At 46.6% G+C, this 17,699-nt stretch overlaps 2 protein-coding genes across 4 annotated transcripts in view; one reads left to right on the top strand and one right to left on the bottom strand.

The window, feature by feature from the left end:
* The first annotated feature begins 562 nt into the window (after nt 1–562).
* On the top strand, nt 563–11,897 carry EIF2B2 (eukaryotic translation initiation factor 2B subunit beta). The gene is made up of 8 exons (XM_067533152.1): nt 563–716; nt 2,562–2,682; nt 3,343–3,491; nt 4,437–4,600; nt 4,960–5,055; nt 7,976–8,113; nt 9,306–9,372; nt 11,365–11,897. The coding sequence occupies exons 1-8, from the start codon at nt 563–565 to the stop codon at nt 11,535–11,537; spliced, it is 1,062 nt and encodes a 353-aa protein (XP_067389253.1). The 3' UTR covers nt 11,538–11,897.
* Nucleotides 11,898–12,547: 650 nt separating this feature from the next.
* The window catches only part of MLH3 (mutL homolog 3), a 28,767-nt gene continuing 23,615 nt past the window's right edge, over nt 12,548–17,699 (bottom strand). For all 3 annotated transcript variants that reach the window (XM_067533130.1, XM_067533139.1, XM_067533148.1), the window contains 4 exons: nt 16,723–16,746; nt 16,405–16,483; nt 14,950–15,101; nt 12,548–13,037 (listed from right to left, as the gene is read on the bottom strand). In XM_067533130.1, coding sequence (XP_067389231.1) covers nt 12,948–13,037; nt 14,950–15,101; nt 16,405–16,483; nt 16,723–16,746 — 345 coding nt within the window. In that variant the 3' untranslated portion in view covers nt 12,548–12,947. The remainder of the gene's footprint in view (nt 13,038–14,949; nt 15,102–16,404; nt 16,484–16,722; nt 16,747–17,699) is intronic.

Raw genomic sequence — 17,699 nt, 5'->3', positions numbered from 1 at the left:
CCACTCGTGCTAGGTCACAATATCCAGGGGCAGACAGGCCAGCACTGACTGGTGTGGCGTCCTGCTGTAGTGGCTTGAAATGTTGGGAGGTAGCTGCACCTGGGGCTTGCTTCACTGCTGCCCCCCCATCACTCCCCAATATCCCCAGGGACATAGAGCTCACTCTGCCCCACATGGCCTCCGTGAAGCTGCTAGCTCCACCCGCCCAGCCCCACCCCCCTGCAGAATGCAGATCCCGCCCAGCTGCAGTGGGAGCAGGGCCCTGGCTGGGGAGTGACGTTAGTAGCGGAAGGGTCAGGGGTCAGGGCCTGACCGCCGTCTAGACGGAAAACATTGCGCAAGCTCCCCCTCTCCACGCGCTGACGAACTCGGCGCTCGAGCTACTCTGCGATTGGCTTAACGGCCGGAGGTGGGCGGGAACTGCACGGCTCTCTCGGCCAATAGCAGTGGACAGAGGCGGAAGTGGTCCGACTCTGGCCAGGTCCGGGTGGAAGCCGGCGGTGCCGAAGCCGCGCGCACAGCTCCTCCGAGGCTCCCTTCGCTCAGTCCCGCCGCAGCCAAGATGCCGGGCGCGGCCGAGAAGGAGTCGGAGCAGATCGAGGCCTTCGTGGCGCGGCTGAAGCGGGGCGGGGCGCGGCTGAGCTCGGAGGAGGCGGCGCGGCAGACGGTGGGGCTGCTGCGGAAGATCGTGGCCCACGGGCGCTGGGGCAGCGCGGGTGAGGCGGGCGAGGGGCAGCGGCCGGTGGGGAACCCGTGGGGCGCGCTGGGGCCCTTGGCTGGGACCCCCCCGGGGTGCTGGTGTCCCCGCAGCCCGGCCCAGGCAGTGCGTCTCGGCCTGCGCCAGCTCCCTGCACCGGAGCGGCGGCCGGGCTCGTGTCCCCGGCGATGGGCGCCCCCCTCCCCCAGCCGCCCCGTTTCACTGCCAAGGGGCTTTCCCGAGCCGCAGCCCGGCTTCTCCCTCTCCGTGGGACTCGACGCCGCCCGGCCCGGCCCCAGATGCTGCCACCGCCTTTAGTTTCTGCCCAGCCACAGCCAGGCCCGCGGTTGCCTTGCGTAACGTAACCCCCGCCCCGCGGTTCATGGCACTCGCTCAGTGATTATTCCTCCGTCTGCCCTTCTCCCGTCCAGCCTGAAATCACGGCTCGCCCCGGGGGTTAGCTCTTTAGTGAGTCCCCCTCTCTCGCCTTGCCACGAAACACTTACGTTACATCAGAAAGTATCTTCTGCCCACCATGTCCCTGGATTTGGGATATTAAGAAGGTCTATACGGGGTCCGACCAATGGTCCATCTAGTCCCGTATCTTGTCTTCTGACAGTGACCAATGCCAGGTGCTTCCCAGGGAATGAACAGAATCCCCTGCTGCCCATTCCCAGTTTCTGGCAAACAGAGGCTAGGGGACACTTCAGAGCATGAATTGCATCCCTGCCCATCCTGGCTCATAGCCATTGATGGACCTGTTCTCCATTAACTTATCTAGTTCTTTTTTTAACCCTTGGCCATCACAACATCCTGTGGCAAAGAGTTCCACAGGTCGACTGTGTGCTGTGTGAAGAAATGCTTCCTTTTGTTTCTTTAAACCTGTTGCCTATTAATTTCATTTGGAGACACTATTAATCTCTCCTCATATAAAAGCTGTTCTATACCCCTAATAGTTTTTGTTGCCATTTTCTCTACCTTTTCCAATTCCAGTATTTTTTTTTTTTTTGAGATGGGGTGATCAGATATTCAAGATGTGGGCATACCATGGATTTATAAAGAGGCAATATGATATTTTCTATCTTATTTTATATCCCTTTCCTAATGATTCCAAACATTGTTGGCTTTTTTGACTGCTGCTGCTCAAGTGTTTTACTGTTTATGATCCTTTGAACAGTTTCTGGAATGTGTAACATCCAAACCACTTTGACTTAGTTTTTTGAGTTGGATTTAGTGATACGTTGAATGAAATATTTTAGTAAAAATCCCATGTCATCATCTCATCCACTCCCTTAGTAACATTATTTAAAAGCCCATCAAGTTTGGAATGATCGCTCCTTTATAGCCCACCTGAAAATGTTTTTTCGCTCATGGCTCTATTATTTTCTAGGTGCTAAGTTTTCTGTCTAAATACTTGTTTCATTATTTTAGTAGCAATTGAACCAGATGCAGGACTAGATGGGTTTTAAGATGGCATAGGGCCAGTGACTGTGGGATTACATGAGGCTATGGCCAGGACCTGCTCTTGGAAGGATAGATTTAAAAGTTTTATTGAAGATAATGTTTACAAAATAACAAAGGTAACCCATAAAGTTAAAGAGACAAAGTTATAAAACATCCAGGGATAGCATGCAGGTTATTGGGGGCACAGGGTGTGATTGGGAGTCAGGGGAGAACAACAAGGGTTAAGCTGCAGTGTCCTGGATGGGGGGTGATGGTGTGGGTGCTAAGAGATACAAGGGGATATAAGGGAATGGGGGAACATTACTAAGTATGTGGGTTACATTGGGGGTGTTTTAACAAACAGAGTAAATAAGTCAATACAGAGTGGTGTGTCCCTCATTGAGTCCGTCCTTTGTTTCAGGGGAGCTGATGGAGCTGATTCGGAAGGAGGGTTGGAGGATGACTGCAGCCCAGCCATCTGAGACCACTGTGGGAAATATGGTGCGGCGAGTGCTGAAGATCATTCGGGAGGAGTATGGCAGGTGAAGCTCTCCCTTCCCCTGCTGCCTGTGTGTATCCTTTTCAGTGACCTGGAGAAGATCTTCCTCACAGCATCATTTGGATCCTATATGGTGTCTTCTCCTTGCTGCTCCTGTGAGCCCCCTTCAGGTGTCTAAATGAGATGTCTGTCCTCTCTCTCCTCAAAGCTTTTCCTTCAAGGTTAAGCCCCTTTAATTCCTTTGTAGGAAGGTGTGTGGTCCTAAGGAGCCTTCTGGTTTCCCCACTAGCTGACAGCATTTCTTCTAGTATGTGTGACTGCTGTGTGAACCCTCCTGCTGCTGCAGAACTGTCTGTGCTCTGGCCCTGTGTTGCATGTATTGTTCTTCCCCACTTTCCTTGGAAAGAGCGTTCTGTTGAAGCAGCAGCCTTGAGCCAGGCTCTCTCATGTGCCTGCTGCAGCTTTCAAAGTTCTCTTTAACAAGGTAGAGTGTATTGGCAAAGCTTCAGGTAACTTTCTGCCACAGACAGCTCCTGGAGGCTGTTTGAGAAAGTGGGTGTGGCTTCCCTTATCTGACCCCAAATAAATAAAGCCCCTTACTTCTCTGCTCTGTGTGGACAACATAGCACAAAAGCAGCTTCTTCCATAGGCTGTCACCAGGCTAATTGTTTACTGGTGCTCCTTTCCTGTGTTCTCTCTCTAGGCTCCGTGGGCGCTGTGAGGAGAGTGACCAGCAGGAGTCACTGCACAAGCTTCTGACCTCTGGCGGGCTCAGCGAGGACTTCAGCACTCCCTATTTCCCACTCAGGGCTAATTTGATTGACGCTATAAGCGAGCTGCTGATAGAGCTGGGTAGGAGATGAACTAAGGCCATCCTATCACAGGTGGGGGAGAGGGCTGCTTGTGGAATTAGGGATGGGGAAGAACCAGTTCCCAGCTGGGATGGAGGGTGAGGCTCAGTTTTGCTGAATGTGTGTGTCCTGGGAGCAGCACACAGGGATCCCTTTCTGTGTGGTCCTGTGAGGAGAGTAGAACAGTGTAAAGTATGCACCTTCGGAAACGGGCAAGATTCATCCCCAGGCCCTTTGTGCTCAGGACTATGAAAGAATCTGAGCAGAGCCCTCTGTTGCTGAACATAAAGTATCTGCTGAGGTCGCATTTGCCTTGCCTTGCCTTCGTGCAAATGACTGAGATGGAGCCATGCTGTGCTCAGTACAGAGTCAGACCTTGGAGACAGAGTTCTGTCCTACAGGGAACAGAATTAAATATTTTCCCCTGCACTTCTTCCTGGCTGGCATTTTGCAAAGATTGTCTCTGCAGCCAAGGTGGTCTGCATGCTGCACCTGACAGTGGAAGGAGAGGTTGCTATAGTGTGCTGCCTCCAAAGCACTCGCTCTGCATGAGCCTCTCAAACTCCACTCTGCACATGGTACAGCATTCTGCTTCAGTTCTCCTTCCCAACAGGTCGTCATTATCTTCTACAACTTCTCCTAGAGACCATCTGTCCTCTTGAGGATCATACTGCTTGGCAACCCTCCTCCACATTCAGTGCTGGCAGGCTGTAACTTCCTCATGCATCTCCCATTCTGGCATCAAGAGCTAGTCTGTGGGCAGGGTGGCCACAGTGGCTGATACTGCTCCTTTCCTCTCCCCTTACGATGGGATTTCCAATATGCCTTATTTCCCTGGGCAGTTTGGGAGCCACAAGGCAAGCACAACCAGGCTCTAGCTTGGTCCCAGCTGGTGGAGGGATGGGCCTCTGACTCTCCTCTCACTGCTGGATGGCTTCCCTTGCAGAGAGCACCACGGATAACATTGCGACGCAGGCGCTGGAGCACATCCACTCTAACGAGGTGATCATGACCATTGGCTACTCTCGCACTGTTGAGGCCTTCCTCAAGGAGGCAGCACGCAAGCGGAAATTCCATGTCATCGTGGCAGAGTGTGCACCCTTCTGCCAGGTAGGACCCTGGTTGGCCATGTTCTCCAGGCTGTGCCTATGCAATGCTTTTATCTGCCTTTGGAGGAGCACGTGTAGAAATAACAGGTACATCTGCTCATCATGAAGGAATGGCCAGGCTGCCCCAGGAAGTGGTGTGGGATTGCTGGCTATGGCCAAGAAGTGAGGAAAGACACCTTACCTTCCCCACCAGTGATTTAGTAGGCAGCATACGTGCTATATCATTGGCAAGTTTCTGGCTCTGAGAAAATGTAGCTTCTGGCTTGAATTGAGTGTGTCTGGCACTGCACTGAATCCAGCTTAGGAACTTCCTTATCTGGTCCCTTTCAAGAGACTTATCAGATTCTCCCTCTTCTGCAGGGTCATGAAATGGCTGTCCGTCTGTCCAAAGAGGAGATTGAAACCACTGTCATGAGCGATGCAGCCATCTTTGCTGTCATGTCTCGAGTCAACAAGGTAGGTTTGTGGGGGACTGGTGCTCAGGCTTTATAGGGCCATCCATAGGCAGTATCAAGTGCGTTTGCTTCCCCGATCAAAGAACCCTAAGAGCTTGGAGAGAGGTGGCTAGAGCGGGTGTCTCAGGAGGGGTGTTAATATTTACACATTCTAGCACTTACTGTGCTGGGTACCATACAGACGTAGAAAGAGAACCCCTCCCCTGAAAAGCTTACAATTTAAAAAGACAAATAGGGGAGGGGGAACGGTACAGTCTACAAGCAGAGACCAGTGGGACTGGCCACACTGCGACTGCTCCACTGAGAGTCTCAACTTACTCCCAGCTGCCCTCTATCTGGGTGGCTGAACTTACAGGATGTATTAGGACAAACAGTGAGGCTGAGACAGGCATTTAGAGCCAAATGAGACAAAGGGTTGACTCCAGCTTTTTTTTCTTTTTCTTACAAACAAACAAACACCCAACCTGCCTATTCTCAGAGAGGGAAGCACTGCTCCCATAGTAGGCAGTATGTCCAGCCTTTGGCAGAGTGTCAGGAAATGGCTGCTGGATGTCTTCAGAGCTCTGATGGCTTTCCTCACTATCTTGTGGAGATGAGAATAAGGCACCACAGTCCTGCGATGAATGCCTGCTAGTCTTCTAACTTCCACTTGGCTGGTCCTGTTCTAGTTGGAGGAAAACTTTTGTGCAAAGCCAGTACCAGATGCAATGGATCCAGCAACCTGCGGCTGCTAGAATCCCAGCCTTTCCCTATCTGGCTAGTGTAATGTCCTCTTGATGTGATGTATATAAATGGTGGGAACCTGCAGCCCCTAACCCCAGCATGGTCTGAGCCAGTAGTCCAGGACATAGAACATAAGAACAGCCATATTGGGTCAAGACCAATGGTCTATCTATCCCAGTATCCTATCTTCTGACAGTGGCCAATGTTGGGTACTTCAGAGGGAATGAATAGAACAGGTGATCATCAAATGATCGAGCCTGTCAGCCATTCCTAGCCTCTGGCAAATATCAATCCCTGCCTATCCTGGATAACAGCCATTGATGGACCTATCCTTCATGATCTTACTTAGTCCTTTTTTAACCCTGTTATAGTCTTGGCCATCACAACATCCTCTTGCAAAGAGTTCTACAGGTTAACTGTGCATTGTGTGAAGAAATACTTCCTATTGTTCATTTTAAACCTGCTGCCTATTAATTTCATTTGGGGACCCCTAGTTCTTGTGTAATGAGAAGAAAGTAAATAAGGAAGTGTTATTTACTCCTTCACACCAGTCATGATTTTGTAGACCTCTACCATATCCCACTGAGTCGTCTCTTTTCCAAGCTGAAAACTCCCAGTCTTATTAATCTCTCCTCGTATGGAAGCTTTTCCAATCCCCTAATCATTTTAGTTGCCTTTCTGTACCTTTTTCAATTCCAATACATCTTTTTTTTTAGATGAGGCGACCAGATCTGCATCCAGTATTCAAGATGTGGGTGTACCATGGATTTATAAAGAGGCACTACAATATTTTCTGTCTTATTATCTATCCCTTTCCTAATGATTCTCAACATTGTGAGCTTTTTTTTGATTGTCGCTGCACATTGAGTGGATGTTTTCAGAGAACTACCCACAGTGACTCCAAGATGTCTTTCTTGAGTGGTAACAGCTAATTTAGACCCCATCATTTTAAATGTATAGTTGGGATTATATTTTCCAATGTGCATTACTTTGTGTTTATCAACATTGAATTTCATCTGCCATTTTGTTGCTCGGTCACCCAGTTTTGTGAGGTCCCTTTGTAACTCTTCGCAGTCTGCTTTGGACTTAACTATCTTGAGTTGTTTTGTATCATCTGCAAATCTTGTCACCTCACTATTTACCCCTTTTTCCAGATCATTTATGAATATGTTGAACAGTACTGGTCCCAGCACAAACCCCTGGGGAACACCACTATTTACCTCTCTGCATTCTGAAAAGTGACCATTTATTTCTACCCTTTGTTTCCTATCTTGTAACCAGTTACTGATCCAGGAAAGGACCTTCCCTCTTATCGCATGACTGCTTACTTTGCTTAAGAGCCTTTGGTGAGGGACCTTGTCAAAGGCTTTCTGAAAGTCTACATGCATTACATCCACTGGATCACCCTTGTCCACAGGCTTGTTGATCCTCTCAAAGAATTCTAGTAGATTGGTGAGGCATGATTTCCCTTTACAAAAACCATGTTGACTCTTCCCCAACAAATCACATTCATCTATGTGTGATAATTTTGTTCTTTACTATAGTTTCAACCAATTTGCCTGGTACTGAAGTTAAGCTTACTGGCCTGTAATTGCCTCTGGAGCCTTTTTAAAAAATTGGCATCACATTAGCTATCCTCCAGTCATCTGGTACAGAAGCTGCTTTAAATAATAGGTTACATACCATAGTTAGGAGTTCTGCAATTTCACATTTGAGTTTCTTCAGAACTCTTGGGTGGATACCATCTGGTCCTGATGACCAGAACTTGTTCCAAAACCACCTCTAATGCCACTTCAATCTGGAACAATTCATCAGATTTGTCACCTAAAATGAATGGCTCAGGTTTGCGAATCTCCTTCACATCCTCAGCCAATGCAAAGAATTCATTTAGTTTCTTCGCAATGGCCTCATCTTCCTTGAGTGCTCCTTTAGCATCTTGATCGTCCAGTATCCCCACTGGTTGTTTAGCAGGCTTCCTGCTTCTGATGTACTTAATTTTTTCTCTGTTACTGTTTGAGACTTTGGCTAAACCATTGCTCCTTGTTCTGTCATCTACTACCACTACTACCATCCTCCCTGGAATCCCCTTTCAGGTAGTTAAAGGCTATCAAATCCCTCCTCATTTTTGACTTGGAGCTCCTTTTCCTTACCTGTCTCAATTCATTGAAAGTGCTCTAATACTAATTTGTACTTGGAAGGTGATCATTGGTACGAAGACAATCTTGGCCAATGGTGCGTTAATCGCTGTAAGTGGGACTCATACCCTGGCACTGGCAGCTAAACACCACTCCACTCCCCTCATTGTCTGCGCGCCTATGTTCAAGCTTTCACCACAGGTAAGTGCAGCAACTTTGATTATAGCATCTGCTTTATCTTATGAAAAACAGAGGGATCTATATGACTCAGGAAAGTGAGGAATGGATAGCACTGACTGCCTAAAGTACAGGCTGGTGATCCTGTTAATGCATCTTGATCCTAACGTGAGGGTGGCCCCTCACCCCAATTGATGCACCACTGGGGATGTTAGTGGCTAAATGTTTAAATTGTAAGCAGCTGTCTTATCCTTTACTAATTAGTTTAAACGTTGCCCAAGGGGAGAGGGGAGGCTCCGAGCCCAGCACAGCTCCCTGCCATGTGAGAGCTGCCCAGCTGTGGCTCTGCATGCGCAGGGGGAGAGAGCCATGCTGGGCTTGTCTCCTCCCCACTGAATGAAAGCTGCCAGGACAGCTTCCCCTCCTCCCCCATCCCACAAGTGCAGAGCCGTAGGGGGGCAGCTCTTGCTTGGCAGGGAGGAGCTGAGCTCAGCCAGCTGTGGCTCAGTAAGCATGTGCCTGGGGGGAGTCGTGCTGCGCTTGGTGCCTCCCCACCGAGCCTAGCGTGTCTTCTCTCCCTTCCCCCCACCGTGTTAACTTCTATTATTAGAAGTTAAATGGATTATTAATTAAAGGAATTTTTACATCCCTGTGCACCACCTCCCAACACCTCTACTGATGCAGCTCGGGCCTTTGTTCTAGCCCAGACTGCTAGATATGCTGAAAGATTGGGTGATGGGCTCTTATGATGTAGACCAACATCCATTTCAGCCTGAGAGCTACCATACTCATTTCACTTAATTCAATGGAGATTTAACTCACATCTTCAGCGGCGGAAGGAGATGTCTTAGGACTTTCCTGCTCTGCTCCTTTGATGTTGTAATATGGATCCTGTCTCAAGTCACTAAAGAGCAGCTTGGGGCAGTTACGTCTCTCTCCTCTCTTGACTTACTAGGCTATCCTGCAGAGTGCCCACAATATAAGCAGGTATAAAGGAGCTACGAATGTATGGCTTGCCTGAGCCCCTTGCTCCACAGTTGCCATGCATATTCCAGGCTGAGGCTGCCGGTGATGGCTGTACACTCTACAGACCTAAGTTGTAAAGCATTCACTAGTGAGGTTTCCTCTGCTTAGTTCCTTCCAGCACTTCTGCCTCAGCTCTATGTGGGATAATGGGGATCGCTGCCTCTTCTGATCCTATTGCTCTTTCTTCCAGTTTCCTAATGAAGAGGATTCATTCCACAAGTTTGTGTCACCACAGCAAGTGCTGCCATTCACAGAAGGTACCAGTCCTCTTTTTGTGCAGGTTTTTTGAAAGGGTGGTGGCAGGAGCCAGGACCACCCCCCCCATCTTTCACATTTAAAGGCAGGATTAGCTTGTAACCAAGGGCAGGAAACCCTTTCCAGTGTCTTAAGTTCTGAAATGACTTTGACCAATGTCCTATTTTACATGTACTTGGCTGCTGGGAGGAACGGAACAAGGTTTCATCTGAACTCCATCCTTGCAGTTGTGTTCCTGCCCTCTGAAACACTCTTATATATGTAGTAATTTAAAAATAATCAAGGTTCTGGTCTTGACTGCCTGCTGTTGGGCAGCACAGAGGCAGAGAAACCAAACTAGTTTGTTTAGCTCTCAAGTGGTGTGACTTCTTGGAACATAACTCCAGAAATACTGTTTGGAGGATTATCACTGGCTGACATAAATTTATGTTCCTGCCATGAGGCTTCTGAGGCAAGGTTCCTGCGTGCAATTCTGGTCTCCCATGTTTAAAAAAGATTAATTCAGACTGGAACAGGTGCAGAGAAGGGCTACTAGGATGATCCTAGTAGGAGGAATGGAGAACCTACCTTACAAGAGGAGACTTAAGGAGCTTAAAGGCCTGGTCTACACTGCTGGTGAAATTTGGAAGCAGTTGACAGGAGTTCCACAAGCTACACAGAGTAGCTTGGGTAACTCCCGTCACTTTCGTAATTTCCATTTAGCGCGCTGTGTACACTGTGCTGTGCCGACGTACACGTTGACACAGCACTATGCTTTTTGGGGAGGTGGTTTTATTAAATCGACTTCTGGATTGATTGAGTGGGTCTTTACTTCTGCTCAGTCGATCCAGATAAATCAATCTGAGGGTGGCGAATTTGCCACCGTCATTGTAGACCATACCCAAAGACCAAGGGGGAGATAAGATTGCTCTCTAAATACATGAGGGGAACAAACACCAGGCAGTGAAAGGAGTTAAGCTAAGTGCCAGTGTTGGCACAAGAACAAATGGATATAAACTGGCCATCAACAAGTTTAGGCTTGAAATTAGAGAGTTTTGTAGTCATCGGAGGAGTGAAGTTTTGGAACAGCTTTCCAAGGGGAGTAGTAGGGGCAAAAACCCTAACTTGTTTCGAGACTGAGCTTGATGCATTTATGGAGGGGATGTTATAATGAGGTTGCCTGCAATGGCATATGGCCCACCCATGACTGCTGTTAACACACATCTCCAATGGCTGGAGATGGAGGGCACAGAGTTACTACAGTCAGTCTTTTCCCAGGTGGCTGGCTGGTGGGTCTGCTCAGAGACTAACTGATCACCATATTGGAGAGCAATTACACCTCCTTGCTCCCCTCCCCCAGATCAAACTGACAGAGACTGGGGCGTTGTCACCTTCCACAGCAGCATGGGGCACGGGTCACTTGCTGGTTTGAACTAGAATAAATGGTGGATTCTCTGCAAGGTGAAATCTTTTTAAATCAAGATTTGAGGACTTCAGTAACTCAGGCAGAGGTTGAGCCTATTGGAGGAGGGAGTGGTGAGGTTCTGGGGCCTGTGATATGTAGGAGATCAGACTAGATGATCGCAATGGTCCTTTGGGTCTTAAATTGTGAAAGTCCATCTTCAAAAAGATGGCAGCTCTGGTGTCTGTTTACCAACTTTCCAAATCCATGTTTCTGTGCAGCGGGACCCTGCAAGTGATCGGCTAAGGCAGTTTTGATTAAGGTGTTTTTTGTGGCATTTTGCAGGTTTTCCATCTGGGGTTTCTTCTGGTTAGCACCAGCAACAGCCATCAACAGGGGCAAGCTCTACCCTTCTTACCCAAGACTGTTCTCTTTACCCATAATTAATATAAAGCATGGTTGGGGTTGTCTTGAATCTTGTTCTGCCATCTCAGTGCTGGCTGTAGGGGTGGTGGGGTGAGGGTCCCACCTTGTGCTCCAAGTAGTGTATGGTGAAGCCAAGCTGCACATCTTGTGTATTGCTCATCTAATACTATGACTGTTTCCTTTTCAGGGGAGATCCTGTCAAAGATCAATGTTCACTGCCCAGTGTTTGACTATGTTCCCCCGGAGCTCATTACTCTCTTCATCTCCAACATTGGGGGCAATGCACCCTCCTACATCTATCGCCTTATGAGTGAGCTCTACCATCCTGATGACCATGAACTCAAAGCTCTACTGGCTTGAAGTGCCTCAGTGTGCAGACTCTACCTGCCTTGCTCTTTGGGAACATCAAGCAGCTAAATAAAGCCAGGCTCCAGAGATTGGGATGCTATCTTCAAAAGGAAGCACCTGTTTGGAGTGTAATGTTTCCACCCTAGCCAAGAACAGCAGTGAGCAAAGATCTAGGCCTGGCTTTGCTTGTATCACTAGTAGTACAAGCTACATGGAGCAGTTTTTAATTTGTTTGATTTTTGGAACATATTGCCATTCTTGTATATCTCCACAGAAGTTGTGATTTCATGATGGACAAGGTATAAAATGGAATTCTCTGCCACTAAGCTGTGTTACCTTAGAGTGTTACAATAAAGGCAGCTTGTAGTGGTCTCTGGTGTTTGGCTTATTTTCTACACAAAAATGAGATGCTCATTTTTCCAAAAGTAGCAGCATACTAGCCCCAGGAGTGAGCTGTCTTTATAGGAAGCTGGCTGTAGTTGCTTTGGTGGATGCACTGAAAGGCCTGCTATTACAAACCAAAGGTGTTAGAGTGCATTCTCTTTAGCTGTCTCTGGTAATATGACAACTATTTTAACAGTTCACAGCATCACAAATTAGGATAGGAAGTGAAATATTTCCCTCCCCTGGTTTTGTTTAAACTGTAAAACCTGCTGGGTCAGGATTCTTGCTTTTAAGTTAGGCACTTAAATCTTGTGTGTTACAGTAATGCCTATGAATAAGTAAATATAAACTTGTAACATGACCTCCTTCCTGGTATAGAAATAAACCCCAATCTAGCTCGAGCTGCAGGGTGAATTGAAGACTGGAGGCAGAATGGAATTAGGATGTGAAAAGGACTTCTTATTGCAAGAAGTGCTGTAGGATCATTAATGACCTCTTTCACAGTGAACTCATGTTTCAGTGAGAAGATAGGACCTGGCTATATTTTTGAGATTGCCCCTCTACCTGGAGAAAAGGACCAATGTGCTGTGACAGCTGCCCGTGGCCTGTGCTTACACCAATCAGACATGAGCCTGAGGAAAGAGTGTTGCTGGTTTATTAATAAATACTTAGCCCTCTACATTTTCAAAGCAAAGCACTGTAAATACATTAAAACACCCCTTGCCGTATGAGGAATCTGGCCATTCTCATAAGAAGGGAATTTAACAGGTGCAAGCGTGAGGCAATTTCTACCCTTGAATAGCCAAGTCTAGGCTCACACTATAATTTCTCAACATTGAAGCCTCTTTTCTGGGCCATAGGAGCCCTCTCCTACCACATTCCCAGGGATGGTCTCTGCTCCTCTGAAGGTCAGCCATCAAGGTAGGACTGCTGCTACCATCCTGGCTCAGGAGTTGGATCCATGCAGGAATGCTGCTTTCATGTTACTGGCTGGAAGGATGAGGGGTTGTGTGACATCAACACTCCTGGCAAGTCTGGTCAGCTCCCACTTCCATAGTGCTGTCCTTGTTTCCCAAATAGGTGCCAGGCTTGGGCCATCCTCCGCAGTTTAGCCAAATTAGGTTTAGGCTGGGGACAAAAGAGAATTAATTGATACAAAGTTTCATTAAGAGAAAAGGACTTTACTGAGCTCTATGGTTCTTTCCCCACACAGAAAGATGCTCAAGTGCTTTGTGAAATTTAATTTTAAGTGTTCTCTGTGACTTCCCTCAGGAGCCAGTTTCACACTCTGATGCAATGTTTTGGCAGCAGGGTGGATAAAAGTCAAGATTTTATTTTATCTAACATCAAATTTTTTTAAAATATACATCTTGCTAGTTCTTTACTTCTCATTGTAGTCTTCAGTTGCTGACATTGACATTTTGTAATTGATTCTTCCAATTAGTTTCCTCATTGGTAATAGAAGTTTAGATTGTACAGTCTCTTACTTAAAAGGCTCATTTTTTCTGAAAATGACAAGCCCAGGGTCTCGTTAACACACTTACTGTGAGAATACCACAGGCTCAAGCATAAAACTGATTAGCAAACTGACCTTCCTATATTTGCAACCACCACTACATTCTGATATATAGAACTGGCATTGAGTGAAGAAAGCTAAAAGGCTTTGGCAAATTATACTCTTCCAGCAGGGTTTGAAGTCAATGGGTCATGTGCTCATAAGTCACTTAAGTGCCTACATCTAGACATAAGAGCTTAACTTCAGGGTCCTTTTTTGAAATGTTTGGTCTGTGTGTATACAAAAACTTTAAAGTTTAAGTAACTTTTCATTGTTAACACTGAAGCAATTTTGTTTTGAAGAGAAAAGTTTAATAAAAATAAAATTTTAACCACAGGTGCTACAAACACTTAAGCATAAACTTAATTTTAAGCACTAGTAACCACCTTAAAGTAAATGGTGCTACTCTTGTGAGTAAAGTTACTCACCGGCTTAAGTGTTTCCAAGATCAGGGTCATACTATTCAATTTATTTTTTGTAAAATTCAAATACCCTATAAGAAGTGACATTTAAAAAAAAAAATCATTTATTACATATTTTCATCTAAAGTTGCAATAGTGTAAATTTTCAAATTAGTTTTACAAAACCTCTACCTGGTTTAAAAAAAACATTCCACCCTGACAAAATGTTCAGTCTAGATTTTTCCTTTCTTTATTTCACCCTATTCCTCTTGGCTGTAACTCATCCTATCTTTAGTAGATTTACCCGTTCAAGCACACAGAGCAAATGCACTGTATCAGGCAGCCATTTCCTAGGAAATCGAGTTATGAAAGAAGAGAAAAAAGCTACAGTACTGATCCTGCTGTGGTATGTCCCATGTACTGAACATATTTATGGAACAGCACACTTAGTAGGGAGCTTTAGACAGGTGCACTTTACCAGTTATTCCACCACCATTAGTTACCCCTTAGTCCAGCTAGACAGACTTCATTCTTATTCTCTTTTCATAAGTCTCCGCTGGTTCCCTGGCCATTTTTTGTTGCTCCTCTTTGAACTCCCTCCAGTTTGTTCTTAGATGAGTTTGTAACTGTTTCAATTGCACAGTGTTACGAATAGCGTGACTCCCTAAGAAAATACAGGACTGCTGAATAACCATTGCCAGTGGCTGCTTACCGAGTCTGTACAACTTCAGGAAGAAATAGTACAGGAAATGGAATGTTAACAGTAGGCAAATACGCAATACACCACGTAAGCAAAGTCTAAAATAGCATCTGGCCATGCCCTTTGTGCCCAATGAGTTGTATTCTCCATTTGTACACAATACTGTGGGGAATAATGGAGGAACAGGAACTATGGGTTTGTTTACACCACACACGGTCAGTGGTTATTTCAGTCAGGATACCTCTGTATTAAGTGGTGGATACAGACTGAGCTGTGTTTCTGGTTAGTATGAAATTTGGATGAAAAGGCTTAGCAAGATTTAAAGCATCGTCTCTCATAATCCACCTTGTGCTGCCTTTCCCCTCCCAGCACTTCACACTGTACCTGCTTTTCCTGCTGCAGGTGGTCTATGTCTGCAAGGGGGATCATGGAAGGTCTCCCATGAGCACACTGGAAAGGCAGTTGGCAAGAGGACAAAGCTTCAATAAGCCAGCAGCTCTCCTCCATAGTCAAGCAGTCATTAAACTTAATAGCTCCTGAAAAGAGAGGTGAATTATAGCACGTGCTGGCAAGAATTCAGCTCAGCTAACAAGCTCCCCGCTGGGAACTATGGACAGCACAGCAAGTTAATATGGGGAAGCTCCCACCTCCTCTCCCATCCTGAGACCACAAAACAGCAGCAGGGCCACAGTATACCAGGCTTGAGATTTAGCTCCAGTTAATCAGCCTTCCCCCAAGAAGCCTTCCTGGTACACAAACACTAGCTTCCCCACAGCCTAAGCCGCTTGGTCTGGTCTGGGGCTGCTGGATAGCAGGGCAACTATTTCCTTGCTTCCCACATGCTAGAATGGTTGCAGCACAAGGCACAGGAGCAGCTTCCTCGAGCTGAAAACAAGGCCACTCCACAAATGAGGAGCTACCAAAGCAGAGAAAGTTCCCACTCCATATGCTACTTAGAGATTGAATGCCACCTCAGTAATCATCAGCCCTTTCCCACACCTGGGCATGTAATGCAACCACAGCAAATCCAGGCAGGATATTAAGGTCTCTCTGGTACTTTAATAATCTTTATCTTTCCTAAACACCAGAGGGTGTGAGAATCTATGGTCTCATTTACTTCTCACCTTAGCAGCCTGTATCCTGCAGTTCAGAGATGGCACTTGGTCCTGCTCTTCTATCTAAAAGTGGCAGTCTGCCACTTGGAGACTCTAGTGATGTGCCATTGCAAATGATGCCACAAATCCACATTTGCCTTTTGGCCATGAGGGGGTTGCTAATGAAATATGCAACACATCTGCTGGCATGAAGGTGTTAGAATTACTGCAACCTGCATTTGTGAGATCTGCTTACCTTCTGGGCTTCTGAAAGCCATAACCCCTTGCGTGGCCCAGATGTTCATCATGGATCTAGAGAAAGAGCACTTCCAGGGTCTCCAGGACACCATACACTGGCATTTCTTCAACTTACCATTCGGGGCGGCCAAAAATGTGCTCTTTGAGAACAGGGTACTGCCCCAGGGCATTCCCCCTGCTCCCCACAGAACTGTTGAATTGGAAGGTCTAGAGCTCATGTGGATTGGTGCACATTAGGGCTCCATTTTGTCAGTGTCTCACATCTGAACAGGAATGTGGTTAACAGCCACACACAATGCAAATAGGGCAGCATGTTCTGTCCTTGGCAGAGCTCTCCAAAAATAGGGCAACTGCCTCTGACCACCCAATAGACACCTTGTCTCTAAAAAGTGAGACTCTTACAACTCTTCAAAGTGCCCTATTATGCCACAGCCCCAAAAAGTACATGGTGTAGAAATGGAAAGGTAGAGAAATTCAGCTCACTTACCATGGCATGCTTGGGAAGCCAGCACTTTTAGAAAGGTCAGTGGCAGTGTCCCTTGTGCACCTCCTGTGGTCTGCAATAGCTGAAAGTAGAAAGAGAACATGATCTAACTTTCCAGTGAGTATGAAAAGGAAAGAACAGTAACATTAGAGAAGCTACAGATAAGGAAGATCTAGTAGGGCCCATCTAGTCCACATCTCCCCACTGTTGATCCTTAAGAGTAGTGGATGAAATTCTCCCAGGCTTTGTCCAGTCTCAAGCAACAAGGCTTTCAATAGAGAGACTAACCCTGATCCACTTCAAAAGAAGAGCAATACTCACCTCAACTTGTTCTTGAATCAATTCCTGAAAAGCAAGAGGCAGAACAATCAATCACTTACTGTTTTTCCCCCCCTCACTTTTCCTATCTGCTGTCCAAATCAGCCCATATTTACTGTATCAGTTCCAAGTAACTTGCTGTGATAAATAACCAGGAAGGATGGGCCATGGCTGGAGCACTAGCCTAAGCAGTGGGAGATCCAGATTGAAGTCCCTGCTCTGCTATAGACTTCCTGTGTACCTTGGGCAAGTCATTTAGTTCCCCCTCTATAAAATGGGGATAGCACCTCACTACCTCACAGGGGTGTTGGTAGGATAAATACATTGAAGATTGAGAGTCTCAGGTACTACATAAGGGCCATGTAAGTACCACAGACAGAAGACCAGTTTGAAGTCACCCCCAGCAAAGTCCCAAACTTACTGCAACTTTTCATGACTGCAGTAAAAGGGCTAGCAACACACAATCTCCAGAATCTGTTTAAGTCCTAATCTTAAAGCCTCCCCCATCAGTTTGTTCAATTACAAGGCTAGTAAGAAAGAATGGTAGCTTACCCAGCAATGACTATGGTTGTAAAAGATGTGTTGTCCACATTGAACCAGTGCCCCATGAATGCAAGATTGGATTCTTTTGACTTGCAGTATTCATTGGTGCCACACCTTGGATGTGCTCATGCTCCTCTCCCTTTCCCACCAAGGGACATAAAGGGCACAGACTGGCCCAGCTGTCCCTCAGTTTCTTTGCCAGTACAGACCCTATGTGGTATAGGACTCTGTAGTAACTGAGAATGAGGGCAGGTAGTGGATGGCTTTTGGAATCTTTGTAGACAACACACCGTGAAGAACCACAGTTACTGTAAGTAAGCAACCACTGTTTTTTCTTTGAGTGATTGTCTGGCTGTATTCCACTTCTGGTGGCTAGCGAGCAGTGACCTCATTATCAGGAGGTGAGTGCTAGAAGTCCTGTTTAAATAATGATTTCA

Source organism: Emydura macquarii, unplaced genomic scaffold, assembly GCF_026122565.2.
Source record: "Emydura macquarii macquarii isolate MOO-44397 ecotype Brisbane River unplaced genomic scaffold, CSIRO-AGI_Emac_v2 contig_374, whole genome shotgun sequence".
NCBI lineage: Eukaryota > Metazoa > Chordata > Testudines > Chelidae > Emydura > Emydura macquarii.
The sequence above is the reverse complement of the archived record's forward strand: the minus strand, read 5'-3'. Positions and strand labels throughout refer to the sequence as shown.

Excerpts from the sequence above, each read along its gene's own strand:
- EIF2B2 (XM_067533152.1), top strand. The coding sequence starts at position 563 with ATGCCGGGCGCGGCCGAGAAGGAGTCGGAGCAGATCGAGGCCTTCGTG. Across the intron at positions 717-2,561 it reads CGGGCGCTGGGGCAGCGCGG|GGGAGCTGATGGAGCTGATT; the intron begins GTGAGGCGGGCG and ends CCTTTGTTTCAG. Across the intron at positions 9,373-11,364 it reads AGTGCTGCCATTCACAGAAG|GGGAGATCCTGTCAAAGATC; the intron begins GTACCAGTCCTC and ends TTTCCTTTTCAG.